This window comes from Equus przewalskii, chromosome 31 (genome assembly GCF_037783145.1).
Source record: "Equus przewalskii isolate Varuska chromosome 31, EquPr2, whole genome shotgun sequence".
Classification (NCBI taxonomy): Eukaryota; Metazoa; Chordata; class Mammalia; order Perissodactyla; family Equidae; genus Equus; species Equus przewalskii.
In genome coordinates this window covers 11,041,466-11,055,787 of record NC_091861.1, presented here as the reverse complement: position 1 = coordinate 11,055,787, position 14,322 = coordinate 11,041,466, and the positions used below count along the sequence as shown (strand labels likewise).

At 46.9% G+C, this 14,322-nt stretch overlaps 1 protein-coding gene across 1 annotated transcript in view; it reads right to left on the bottom strand.

Annotated features, from left to right (window-relative positions):
* MTARC2 (mitochondrial amidoxime reducing component 2) overlaps positions 1–13,923 on the bottom strand; it is a 35,674-nt gene extending 21,751 nt beyond the window's left edge. Inside the window, exons 1-3 of the mRNA XM_008529230.2 lie at positions 13,494–13,923; positions 7,860–8,033; positions 1,398–1,560 (exon numbers count right to left, since the gene is read on the bottom strand). Coding sequence (XP_008527452.2) covers positions 1,398–1,560; positions 7,860–8,033; positions 13,494–13,765 — 609 coding nt within the window. The 5' untranslated portion in view covers positions 13,766–13,923. The remainder of the gene's footprint in view (positions 1–1,397; positions 1,561–7,859; positions 8,034–13,493) is intronic.
* Positions 13,924–14,322: the final 399 nt, after the last annotated feature.

The window sequence follows — 14,322 nt, the reverse complement described above, 5'->3', positions numbered from 1 at the left end:
CCAGCTCCCAGCAGTGACCCTTCCTACGTCATCACCACACAGCGCAGGTCTGCTGCTGATCAGCTATACTCTCGTAATGATTTCTTTCAGCGGCGTCTATTCTCCCAACGTGCGTTTATTAAGCGCCAGCTGTGTATCAGGCACTGTTCTAGGTGGGAAATAGGACAAAGCAGATGAAACCCTGCATTCCAGGAGCTTGTATAGGGAGTGTGGCAAGGACTTCCTGAGGTGCTTGCGTTTTAAACCCTACCTCCCTGCAGACCCAGCGGCTTTGGTCTTTGGCCTGGCAAGGAGGGCCATTCTTATCACGAGAAGGTGCGTTCTCAGGGCCTGAAATACCCAGACCACACTGACTGTGGAGGGAGCGCTTGGAGAAAGCCTGCTTCTGTCATTTTAGGAAACCTGGATTTAGTCCCAAACCAACCTCTCTCTTTCACCTCCCTGACCCGCTTTCCCCTGGGAGTCACCCCTGGCTTCTCCCTCTCCACAACAGTAGTTCCTCCTGATCCAAGGTTTCGCTTTCTGTGGTTTCGATTACCTCTGGTCAACCGCAGTCCAAAAATATTAAATGGAAAATGCCAGAAATGATACATAAGTTTTAAATTGTGCACCGTTCTGAGCAGCGTGATGAAATCTCGAGCTGTCCCCCTCTGTCCCGCCCAGGATGTAAGTCATCCCTTTGTCCAGCAGATCCATGCTGTATCTGGTCCATTAGTCACTTAGTAGCCGTCTAAGTTATCAGACTGACTGTCACAGTATCGCTTTGCTTGTGCTCAGATAACCCTTTATTTTACTTATTTACGGCCCCAAAGCACAAGAGGAGTGATGCTAGCAATTCAGATATGCCAAAGAGAAGCCAGAAAGTGCTTCCTTTAAGGGAAAAGGTGAAAGTTCTTGACTTAATAAGGAAAGAAAAAAAAAATCGTATGCTGAGGTTGCTAAGACGTACAGTCGGAATGAATCTTCTGTCTGTGAAATTGTGAAGAAGGAAAAAGAAACTCATGCTAGTTTTGCTGTTGCACCTCAAACTGCAAAAGTTACAGCCACAGTGCTGATAAGTGCTTAATACAGGAAAAACAGATACATATTGGGTTCAGTACTATCCACGATTTCAGACATCCACTTGGGGTCTTGGAATGTGTTCCCCATGGATAAGGGGGACCCAATGTATGTCTCATAGTCTATCCTCCACGCGTCCTGGAGAGCCCACTAGACTCTCATATCCTCTTCCCTCTCCATCCCCAATAGCTGCCCAGGTCACGCCCTCAGTACCACTCACCGGGGCCATCACTACACTTTCCTAACTGGGTCCCTAGAGCGGCCCTCTGTGGGCCAAGAAGGAAGCCAGAAAGAGAGCTGTGACTGATAGAAGCGAAGGCAGCTCTCTGTAAACTCACCTGGTAATTCTGTACAAAAGGAGGGAAAATGTCCCTTGATGATCTTCCCTTCATGTTCTTTTCAAACTGAACCAGCCTGAAAGCTTCTGTTTTCAAGAAGTTGGTGAACCACTGCGCTGCCTCATCGCCACAGTCTCTGCCCTTGATGTCAAGACCAAATAGCCTGGAAGGGTCCCAAGAGAGAACCACGGTTACTTTCTTGCATCGACATATTGAGAGATGGCATCAAGACAGAACACGGCACTGTTGGCACCTGACTATCCCAGACGGCCAGTAAGTGGTCTTTGGCCAAAGCTGGAGAGAAGCGGAGTGGGAGGAAGCAGAATGTGCTCCAGGGAAGAGCTTGTCAAACTCTAAAATGCTTGTGACTCGCCTGGATCTTGCTAAAATGGAGATTCTAGTTCCGTAGGCCTGAGATTCTGCATTCCTAACAGGCTTCAGGAAGCCTATGCTGCTGGTCCATGGACCACACTTTGAGCAGCAAGGATTTAGGATAGTTTCGGAAGGGGAGAAGGACTGCAGGGTGGTAGCTGCACCGTGAGCCTGGAGTCTGGCAGATCTGGTTCAAACTGGCCCTCTGCCAGTCTCCAGCCTTTAGCAAATCATTTAACTCCTCTGACCTTCTGTCTCCAGTCATAAATTGGAGGTAATAACATAGTACCTACTCCACGTGGTGGACACAGATTCCATTAGGTAACACAGTGGTCTTCAATGTCTGTTAGACACGCCTATCCTATCTACTGTCAAATCTCAATGCTGTTCTTCTAACATTTCTTGGACCTCTTCCTTCTCTCCAAATCTCCTTCCTGGAGCCACTGTTTGGGCTCTGATTAATTCTTGGCTTGGTCTCCAAGCCTTCTCATGGTCCTCTTTCTCACCACCTTCAGCCTTTCCCCTAAAACTTTCCTCAACCAACCGGTCTACTCCTTCAAACAGATCTGATCCCGCTGTTCAGCAGGTTCTCAAGCATCTGCCCCCGGGTTGAGCACTTCCCTCAACCCCTGCACAACAGCACTCACAGCTAAGTGCACACACCTCTACCCTCAGCTTCCACCCACTCAGGTGAGCTCGTGTTGGTGCTCTGAAAAGCAGGGAGCACTCAGTGGGATGGGGGAACGTCATTAGCCAGTGCCCATCCCCACTCCTGATAGTTATCCCTTCACCGTCCTCACTCCCTGCCGCCCTCGCAGCAGACCACATCCACCCCTCTGTCATCCCACCTTCTTTGATTCTTTCAGAATTTTATAAAAAGTCCACTTTCTTCCACATTTTTTTTTTGATTGGCACCTGAGCTAACAACTGTTGCCAATCTTTTTTTTTTTTTTTCCTGCTTTTACTCCCCAAATCCCTCCAGTACAGAGTTGTATATTTTAGCTGTGGGTCCTTCTAGTTGTGGCATGTGAGACGATGCCTCAGCATGGCTTGATGAGCGGTGTCATGTTCACACCCTGAATGCGAACCGGCAAAACCCTGGGCGACCAAAAGCCTGGGCCACCGAAGCGGAGTGCACAAACTTAACCACTCAGGCACGGGGCTGGCCCCTCTTCCACACTTTGACACAAAATGTTCCATCATCAACATTCCATAGAAAAGAACTGACCCTCCTTGTGTGAATACAATAGAACTTCATCAGTTAGTAATCTACTAATTCCTAAAGCAAATAACCTGCTAAAAAATACTGAAGAAGACATAAAAACTTGAATGGATTTTTATAAAGAAAATCCAGACAATTTTACTGGAAAGTTCTACTAATAATCAAAAGATAAAAACTACCAATCTTATAAAGAAAAAAAATTTTTTTAACTGCCATTTAAAGTAGGAAAAAAACAATATCTAGGACTAAATCTAACAAAAGACGTACATTTCCATTATAAAGAAAATTATAAAACTTTATTAAAGAAGTAAAATACAACATAAATAAATAGGGGAAGATAACACATTCATGGAGAGGGAAGCTCTATACAATACAGATGATACTAGCAATTTAAGAGCTAACATTTATTTAAGTGCCTGCTATGAACCAGGCACTCTTCCAAATGTTTTATATATATATAAAACCATTTCAATTTTCTCTAAATTGAGCCACAAGTTCAACGCAATTCCAATCAAAATCCCAAAAGGATTTTACATGGATTGACAAGCTGATTCTAAAATTTATGGAAGAATGAAGTCCAAGAATAGTCAAAACACTTTCAAAGACGAATAAAATAACGAGGATGCTTTTCTTACTAGATATCAAGTACAAAGTTAAAATAATTAAGGTGGTGTAGTATAGGATCAGGAATTGATAAATAAACCAGTGCAACTGAGTGAGAGCTCAGAAAAAGGTTGACATCTCTTAAGGATCTTAATAAACAGTGGAGGTGGCATTATAGGTCAGTGGGAAACATACGGATTATTCAATAAAGTGCTGAACAACTGATAACTACATAAAAAAATCATATTGGATTGCAACCTCAAACCACATACAAAAATAAACTCTAGAGGCAATGAAGACATAAATGAAAAAAACAAGTTTCAATAGCTTAAAAAAATAGTAGGATGGGGCTGGCCCCATGGCCCAGTGGTTAAGTGAGCACACTCCACTTCGGCGGCCCGGGGTTTTGCCAGTTCGGATCCCGGGAACGTCCGGACATGGCACCACTCATCAGGCCATGCTGAGATGGAGTCCCACACAGCACAACCAGAGGCACTCACAACTAGAATATACAACTATGTACTGGGGGACTTTGGGGAGAAGAAAAAAAAAAGAAGATTGGCAACAGTTGTTCGCTCAGGTGCCAATCTTTAAAAAAAAAAAGAATAAATGTAAGGCATAAAAAACAAATAGTTGGAGAATATCTTTATAACTTGGAGTGGAGTATATTTTTTAATTCACAAAGAAAGTGCTAATCCAAAAAGCAATTAATTTGAATATAATAAAATTAAGACTGTCTATTTATCAGAAGAGACCACAAGAAAAAATAAATGAGCGACAAAGCAGGATATTTGCATCTCATAATTGACCAAAGATTTGTGTAGAGTCGATGAAAGAATAACTACCTGTCAATAAGGGAAAACTTGGGCATAAAATACGAAAATTAATTTCAGAGACCAGAAAACATAAGGTACCAATGATCATAAAGAAAAAAAATATTCAACCTCATTAGAAATCTGAGAAATACAAATTAAAACTACAAAGAGATACCATGTGACTCATTTTAAAGATATTTACAGAATTTAAAGTGTAAGAAAATCTAGATAATGAGGACTAGTAACAAACAACCCAGCTGATAAGGACACGAGACAATGGACCCTTTCTCCGATGAAGTGCAAATTGCTACACTAGTTTTAGGAAACAATGTGACATTTTCTTACAAAAACTAATGTGAACATACCCAATGATTCAGCAATTCGACTCCTAAATTAATTTCTTAAAGAATTAAAGACATGTCCAAGAATGTTCAGAGAACATCGTTCATATTAGGAAAAAGACTGCAAACATTTATATGAGCATGGACAAAAGAACCAATAAGTAAACTGGAGCACATTTATACGGTGGAAACTACCCAGCAGTGAAAAAAAATGAATTACAGCTACCAGCTACAAGAAGCAAATGGATGAATCTTAGAAACACAACGTTGAGTAAAACAGGAACTTGCAGAAGAACACATACAACACAGTAACATTTTGATAAGCTTTAAAACTAAGCAAAATTTAACCGTGTATTATTTAGGAGCACATACATATTCAGAAATACTATTTACAGTAGCAGAAGAATGAGGGAAAAAAAAGAAATTCAGGATACTGGTTACCTCTGAGGGGTGGAATATCAGGAAGGTATCTGAAATATTTCTTGCTCATGTTGTATTTCTTAAATTGTACACAGGTGTTTGTTTCATTACACTGTTTTATACCTTACATATACTTTATGTGTATTCTTTTGTGACGTATCAAGTATTTAAGTATATAATACTATCAATAGTCAATATAGTTTGTAACTGAATGAAACCCAGCTAGAGAAATTTCTTCTTTTTCCAAAGGAACTATTATTTCAGTTATAAAGAAATAAAATTTCTGTTGGACTGTCTGAGTTTAAAGTCATTTCTTACTTTCTCTCACTTTAAAACATAAACTTGGACTTTTTAGACCATAATTACTCATAAATCTTTCAGAAAATTAAGAAGACATTCGGGTCTATAATTGGTCTCAAACAATTTAACCCCACACAGGGCAAACAGGGACGGCTGATTCAAGAAACTAACAATAAAAGTCAAAAAATTAAAATAAGCTCTGTGACATTGCATCCTTGTCCATATGGCTGTGTTAAGGGATTTCCTTTACTTTTTTTCCAACTTGAGGTTGTTGGTTTATTTTATTTTATTTTAGGTTCTGGTGAGCTGGCTATGATAATCACTGTTTGTCACTTACCATCTACTTTGTATCATTTCTTCAATTTTTTAGCAGTTCCCATGGCAACCAATCCCTTAAAAATAGCTTATAAATACAGGCCACACTAGTTACAGCACGTCTAACCAGCTGGAGAGGGTAGAATGCTGATTATGTTCTCTCCCTCTCTGTGTCAATCCAAACACACAGCTCCCAGTGGCTGGGAGTCACTCCAAACTCCCAAGATTCTCCATTCCCCCCTCAGCCAGAAACACAACTGATGTGTAGAACAGAATTATACAAGAACGAGCTGCACTTGGAGCCTTTGTCAGGCCTGGATCAAGCCCCTACATGATCCTCCTCTCTCCGTCCAGGAGGGTTTGTATCCCCCCAGAGTCTGCCTGTTTAGGAAGGCAAAGAACCTTGGGGGGAAACCTTGATTAGTGTCAATGGCAAAGTGAGTCTACCAGGCCACATCCATATCTGTCACTCATCACATGTCAGCTAAGCATTTACCCACAAGCTGTGAATGTCCTCTAATCAAGACCTACAGTTTTTCTTTTCAGTGAATTTCTTTGCTCAAAACCTGTGATGTGTGGAAAAGCTTTTCCCCTCCCCGTGTGCAGGCATTAAGAGCAAAGGCCAAGGAGGCAGCTGGGTTCAAATTCTAGCTCTGCCTGCTGTTCCAGTGATCTCAGTCTTGGTTTCCTCATTTGTAACGCGGAATTAACAGCATCCACCTCATACGCTTGCTGAGATAAGTAACTGAAATACTGTATTCAGTGAATTATTGCTTTGAGCTTTTGAAATTTCGGAACCTTGAGTGATGGATTTCAGCTCGGACACTTTGCCTGTAAAAGCATATGATCAGGGCACGGGAGCAATCTGTGGCTCTCTGAGCCTTCGGACCTTTGGACAACCCCAATTTCCACATGCTGAAAATGCTCAGGGGTTTACAAAGGGATCCAGAGCACTCATGACAAATGTCTCTGCCTCTAGGACTTCCTGATAGCATGGGATAAGACCCCGGTGAGCCCTGGAACCTGACAGCCCTGCAGGGGTCCCACAGACTGAAATGAAGTCCAGGCCTGAGGCGCATCTCTGCCCAGAGGTGGAAATTTCTTACTTCTGACTCCTGCCAGAGATGCCTCAGCCTCAATCCCAGACCTGAGAGGCTGCAGAGTCACCTTGAAGAGCTCCAGCATCTTTATCACCCGATCCTGAGACACAGCTGGTGACGTCTCCACCAACTCCCCTGTCTGCCTGGCTGGAGGGCTGGCAATCGGAATAGAAGCCCATCCGACTTGAACTAAAGGAGACAAACCCTAAAGATTGGCCCTTTGTACCCCCTCTATATTTGTATTAATCATGCTTTTTTCTTCTTATTAGTTTTTAATGCTTTGACGTCTTGGGGCTTTGCTGATGCTGAAGGAAGTGCCTTTCCCAGGACTAGTCGATTTCTAGAGAGAAATCGCTCACCTGTGATGAGCCTTTCATATGCTGGCAACCAATCCAGAGGCCCCACCCCCAACCACCTCCTGTGTTGGGCTCTTCCACTCTGGACCACTATTCACCAGCCCTAATCACCCAAGGCCAAGTACCAGACAACCAGGGACAGCCCCTAAACCCAGAGCTCACTGAAATTATTCAAACCAGCCAATCCTAAGCCTGCTCATCCTTCTTCACCCAGTCCTTCCTGCAGAAACCACAATAAAGGCTCTTGTTCATGTTTTTCTCCGCTCCCTCTGCCTCCTAACCAACCCTGGTACTTCCCGACATGGCCCTGCATGGCATGGGCCTCGGTTTCTAGAGATTTGTGAATATAAAAAAGTATTTCTTCATGACAGTCACTTCTGTGTCTGCATGTCTTACCATATCTGATTAAAACAAACCCTCAGCCTCCTTAAAGCAATATTCTGCTTCACCCACTCACCTGACCACCAGCTCCAGCCCAACCCAGACTAGACTTCTCTTGAACACTTCCTTCACCAATCTCATCACCTATGTACAAACTGCAGTTAGACAGAGTGCAGGGAGGAGCCCAAAGGAAAATCAGGTCTGGCGCAGGTCCCTGGAGGCCCCCAGGCAGAGCACCTGCAGTCATGGAGAGTGTTTGAGGAAGGTTGCTTGCTCGGCAAAACCAGCTGGTCCATGTCCGGAGCCCTGAGGATCAGGCGATCGTCCTCATAGGTGATGGAGACCAGCATGAGGCGGGGCTCCTGCCGGGCAGTGACCATGTGTCCATCTTCCTTAATCACCAACCAAAACCTGCCAAGAAACAAACAAGGGCATGCTCAGAGAATCCTCTTCCACTGTCTCAGGAACTATTTCATCAAAATCCTCCCCCTGCCTCGACTCGAGACCCAACAATTTTTTCTGGACAATTATCCCAAGCTGGCCAGATTCTTTGGGTCTAAACATTGGGGCCCCCAAAAGGAGCTTGTCTGGCAAGAAAGAGTCGTGGGAGAGAGCGTCTGGCCAGCAGATGAAAATTGCCAACTCTGAAATTCCAGAAAATGAGGCCAGTTGAGGGAGCTTCCCTTACAGTTTAGGTAACTATGTTGCCTCCTTTGGGATTCTGCTTTGGTCAGAAACCTCCCCGGGGCCTGTTAATACATCTCTAAGCCCCTGGTGGAAGCGAAATGCCTTCCAGGTCTTTTTGCCGTGGAACAGGATGACGTTGACCAAAAATACTGGTTTAAGGGAGCTGAAAGCCTAGACAAAGGTCTTCTAATATTTGTCACTCCAAGAGGACCTAAACCAGCCTCTACTTGGTTTAACTTGCTGTGGCACGTGGATCCTCACCAGGAAACCCTAACCAGCCTTTCAAGCACACATTCTAACTCAGAGAACAGAGAGTCAAGCAAATTGTGTCTTAGATAAGAACGCCACTACCTCCTGGAGAGCCCACTGATCCAGGCTCAGTGCTCACACTCGGGGTCTCAGAGGGAGAATGGGGTGAGTGGAGAATGGGAAGGGAGGCTGATCTGACTAGCTGGTTATGCTTTTACACACATTTTGAGTTACATTTTGAGCATACATTTTGAGTTACAGCACCCGAACGATTTGACTGGGAAAAAAAAAAAAAAAGAAGAGTAGCAGCTTTAGGGAAAATAAGTTTCGACATCACTAGTTCATGAAAACAGAACTGGCAGACAAGTGCAGTGAGTGGAGAATGCTGAGAGCACTGGCGAGTGAGCGGCAAGTGAAAACTGGGGCTTTGCACATGTGACCAGGATAAAAAAGGACAGCCCCTTCCAGAATGAGGGGCAGCTCCTCCGAGGGAGACATTTCAAAATATGACTGGAGCCAAATGGGAATATCTGAAGTGACCTGATGAGGACATCTAATATCAGAGTGCAGGGAGCTCAGTGTCTGCCCTGTCCTGACCCTGAGGTTAGTCCTACTTTTGGAACCTCCCAGTTAGGCAACCTATCCTTATCCAGGTGCTGGATGAACAGTCCCTTTCGTGCAACCAAGCCAGCAGACAATGGCTGGCATCTGTGCGCTCACTGGCATGCATGTAGGTGTGAGGGCATATAGCAGGGGTGGTGGTGACATGTAAGGACATTTTAGAAATTGTCCTGGCTACTCCCTCCCTGGGTTTGTGATGCTGGGCAGTACCAGGCCCCCACCCCTCTGAAGACTTCATCTTTTCCCTTCTAGGTGTCTTTGGTTCCCAGAGTTCTCTGACCCACTCACCTGTGGGGTGAGGGTGGGTTCTGGAACCCAGGGAAATCCTACCTACTTTGTTACAGCCCTGTTCCCTCGGGGCTAGGCCCTGTTCCCTATTTCCAGCCTCATTCCGAGGTGCAGAGTTCTGGAAGACCCTGTTCTGGTTAACCCCCGCAAGCTTGCACCCTGAACTCCCAGCACAGCCCGTCCTGAGACAAGACTTCCTCTGAGATCTGCGCACACCCAGACACACGTCCAAACAGGAGTCCCGCCCTGCTTGCACATTGCTTCTGACAGTCAGCCCACCCTGCCCTGGGTCTGCTCTCACATCCATCCCTCAACTTTAGCCCTTCGCTCTGGCTCTCAACCCCTGCCCTTAGCGCCAGTCTGTTGCATAATCACGTGGGAGTTAACCCCAGGACCGTAACAGCTAGAAGCAACAGCCAGAGGTTTTGTGCCAACTCCTCCACCTGAAGATGCCAGTGGCGACTTGCAAGCATTCTTACACCGGGACAGGACAGAAACAAGAAGAGCCAAGACTGCTCTCTGCAACATGGCCCAACCACCCTCATTACCCCATCAACCTGGGTAATCACATTTTTCACCTCTTACACACAAACAATGCCCAGCAAATGAATAATGAGCTCTGTTCCGCCAGATCAGAAAGAAAGAACAAACAAGTCTGGCGTACAGATTTCTTCATGATCAAGTTATTCCAACCGAGTCTGCAAAACTAAAAGCCAGCACCTTCATTTTACACATAAAACAGGAGTGTGTGGTGTGGGCATCGTGCAGGAACCCAGCGCTCAGATTCTCGGAAAGACAACAGCGCTCTGAGCGACCAGCAGCGGTGGGAAGCACCAGCCCAAGATGGCTGGAAAATCTCATTTCTAAACTTACAAACTGGCCTGGGAAAAAAGGAATGACTGAGCCCAAAAAGGGGCAAAGCAGGGACCCCACTACAGAAAGGGGGAGGGTAAAGGCAGGAGGAATCCGGGAAGTAATGACACTCAGGACAGTCAACTTAGGGACTCCATTTCTCCAAGAGACAACAGTCTGTGCAGAAGGCATACGGGGCTGGCTTCAGAAGGCGTCTGCACACATTTATATGGTCGGGTCATATAGGGCTGCTAAGAGGAACGGATATTTACAAGGTCAAGGAGGGCAGCCACGCCAATGCAGACAGCCAATGCCAATGCCAGCGTTCCGCTGGGCGGACTTTAAACATGCTCACAGCTCAGGGTACTCAAGCCAAGGATTTCAAAAATATGTTAAGAGCTTTGAAGAAAACAGCTCTAAAGATTTGAGGCACAGAGCACGAATAGAGGAAGATCTCAGCCTCTTAGAACAGACCCAAAGACACAGGTTCAAATAGAATTTAAATAAAGGAGTTCTTTCCTACATTCAGACTATCTGTAGTTTTGTAATTGAAGTTTCAGGTTGAGAGAACAATAGCGTCCTTCAGCAGGGCTCTTTCCAGCTTTCTTTCAGTTTCAATCATCCTTTAATAAATACAATCTAGATTAGATAGGGTCTTAGAGATCAGCAAGGTCAACCTCTTTCTTTCACAAATGAAAAAAACTGATGTGCCAAGAGGTTAAAGGACTTTGCCCAAGTTCTCGGTGCAATCCTGCCCTTCCAAATCACACACTGGTTTCACAGAAAGAGCGCGAGTGTCGCACTCACAGAGATCTGAGCTCAAATCTCGCCAGCATCCAATGGTTTTGTGATCTTGGGTGTGACACATCCTTTCTGATACTGTTTCCTTATTTTCAAAGTGGAGATAATATCCAGCCCACAAGACTGTTAACGAGGCTTAAATAAGATCCTCTGCATCCCAGGATTTAGCTCAGTGTCTGCTGCATACGAAGCACTGAAGAAATGTTTGTTCCATGCCTTCCCTCCACCCCATCCCAAGCATGTATTCTTCAAAACACGGTAAAGTTAACAGCTCCTTTTATTCTAGGATGCCCACGGAAGCAGAAAAGCAAAGGACGAATATTTTCTTTCCATGGAAGCAACAGTCACAGCAAAGGAGTGACAATGAGAAGTGGGAAAGCAACAGTCATTCAGATGATCAGATGAAATACTGATAAGAATTGGAAATCTCACTGTGAAACCACCCCAATCCTTCAGGCGGGGAAGAAAGGAGCACAAGGCCATTGCTCTGGACGTGCATCATCAGAATTTGCCTCTCTCAGTTTTCGGAGGGCGTCCAGGACCACTGCGCCCGAAGTCTTCCCAGCAATCAGAAAGCTTTTCTTCTTTTTTTTTAAGATTTTATTTTTTTCCTTTTTTTCTCCCCAAAGCCCCCTGGTACACAGTTGTATATTTTAAGTTGCGGGTCCTTCTAGTCGTGGCATGTGGGACACCACCTCAGCGTGGCTCAATGAGCGGTGCCACGTCCAAGCCCAGGATTCGAACCAACGAAACACTGGGCCACCTGCAGCGGAGCTGGTGAACTTAACCACTTGGCCATGGGGCCGGCCCCCAGAAAGCTTTTCTAATCCTTCATATTTGAATAAACTGTAAACATGCTCCTCTAATGGTCCAGATAAAACCCTTTAATTATAGCATCAGAATCACATGGGGAGACATTTATTTTACATTTTACTTTTCCTTTTTCTCCCCAAAGCCCCCCAGTACAGAGTTGTATATTTTCAATTGTGGGTCCTTCTAGTTGTAGCATGTGGGACACCGCCTCAGCATGGCCTGATGAGTGGTGCCATGTCCGGGCCCAGGATTCGAACCGGCGAAACCCCGGGCCTCCAAAGCGGAGCACGTGAACTTAACCACTCGGCCACGGGACCGGCCCCATGTGGGGACATTTAAACACTTTACACCAGTTGGCTTCACTCTTGGTGATTTCCATTCTGCAGATCTGGGATGGGAATCTCAGGAAATTACAGTTTTAAAAAGCTCTAGAATGAGAAATCTGGGGTGGAGGGGGATGGAAAATCCCCCATGAGTTACACAGTCTGCATACCCAACACTTCTCTAAAGCAAGTTGAAGTCTTCCAATGCCTTGGAAGCTCGCATTTCTTTAAGAGGACAGCAGTCTTCAGAGAAGAGTGAAGACATGCGTCCCAGAGGGAACTCAGGGCAGCAGCCTCTGCTAGCAGGTTCCTTGAACGAACTACTTGGAAACCCCCCTCCCCACTAGCCACAGGACCACAGCCAAACCATCCCAAGCAGACAGGAAGGCATCTTAATCCTAAGGAAGCAAAGAAGGAGATTCCATTCTTCCTTAATCACTCTTTCCAGCATCCTTCACTGTTAAGAAAACCTTCTCAATATCCAGCTGCATAATTCTGTGTCAAGGAGTATGTGTGTGTGACCTCACCTTTGGGGTGACTTAAATGACAGAGAACCTTTTCTTTTCCAAGGGAAGGGAATGAAATTTCTATGTGCCAGGCCCTGTGTGGGGAGGGACCCACATAGTTCTTCACTGAGGACCACTCTGCCTCTGGGGTAGGGGACACATTATTCTCTTAACAGCAAGTATTACACTTGCAATTCCCCGGACACCCTCTCTCCCCAACATAAGACTTCACTCTGCTCATTACTCATTAGAGTGGCTCAGGTCTCCCCACCTGCTGGGTCTTCCAGGCACCTTCGCCAGGACTGGAGACCTGCAGGAAACAAGCCCCAGCAAGACCAAAGCCAGTCTCCTCCAACAAGACTTGGTTTCAGCATGGCTCCCGTATGCCCACTAGTGCCAATAGCATTTTATTTTCCCACTCTGGGGCCATATGCTAAGACAGAACCAGAAAGTTTAGAACTTGCAGGAGCCTTGGAGATAAGCAAGTCAGGTCCTGTCCTTTCATAGGAAGAACCTCTCATCCACAGAGGGACAAGAGTTTACCTCTATCTACTTTTCCAAATCGGAATCAGACATGAACTTGACGTTCTTGGCTAAAGAATCAAAGGCAGAGGGTCCAACAAGCAGCCCAAGAAACCCACGTGGCAAACCTATTTTCTCGGGGGCAGGCCCCACCTCCCCCAGCTCTCCCAGCACGTCCCGCGCTGCCCCCGCGCCCGGCCCGGATGTACCTGTCCCGCAGGTGGCCGCTGCGCAGCCCCATGGCCGTGCACTCGGCCGCGCTCACCGGCACCCCCCTGCAGGACTTGACCGGGTAGATCCAGAGCTGCGCCACGGTGCCCACCTGCTGCAGCCGCCCGCGCCGCCGGGGCCTCGCGCGGCGCCAGGCCACGGCCCCCAGCGCCACGGCGGCCAGTCCCAGCGCGGCCACCCCCAGCCAGCGGGACCGGGGCGGCGCGGGGAGGCCGAGGCGGGCCAGAGCCGAGGAGCCGGCGGCGCCCATGACCGAGCGAGCGCGGGACTGAGCACAGGCGACCCGGGCAGGGCGGGGCGCGGCGGCGCTCGCGGTTCGGGCGGGCGGGAGGAGCCTGAGCTGGCTCAGCCCCCGGCCCTGGCCCCCTGGCCTCGCCGCGGTGGCCGCACGGGTTAGGCGTAAACGCGGGGGCAGAGACTAGGCAGTGATGGGGGAGGTGAGGCAGAGAGCGGCCGGGGCCCAAAAGCTAAAGGGCCACCCGCCCACTTTCTCTGGGGTGGTCACTTTCGCTTTGCTTCTCCGTGTTCCCGGTTCCCTGCGGCGCGACAGTCACCCATGCCACGTGGCCCGTCACCCACCCCACTCCACCCCGCTCCCTCTGCTGCCCCCTGCTCTTCGCCTACTGCCCACTTGGGTGCTTGATTGGAGCATAGCGAACAGTGACGGTGGATTGCGGCTTGCAGAATGGAACATTTGATCATGTTTGGGAACTACTTTTGCTGACAGATAGCTCTGAGAGCTGCAGACCTTTCAGCCCATAATCCACTCCGCGGAGACTGCTGCGCCCTGAGCGCCCTCTCACGTGG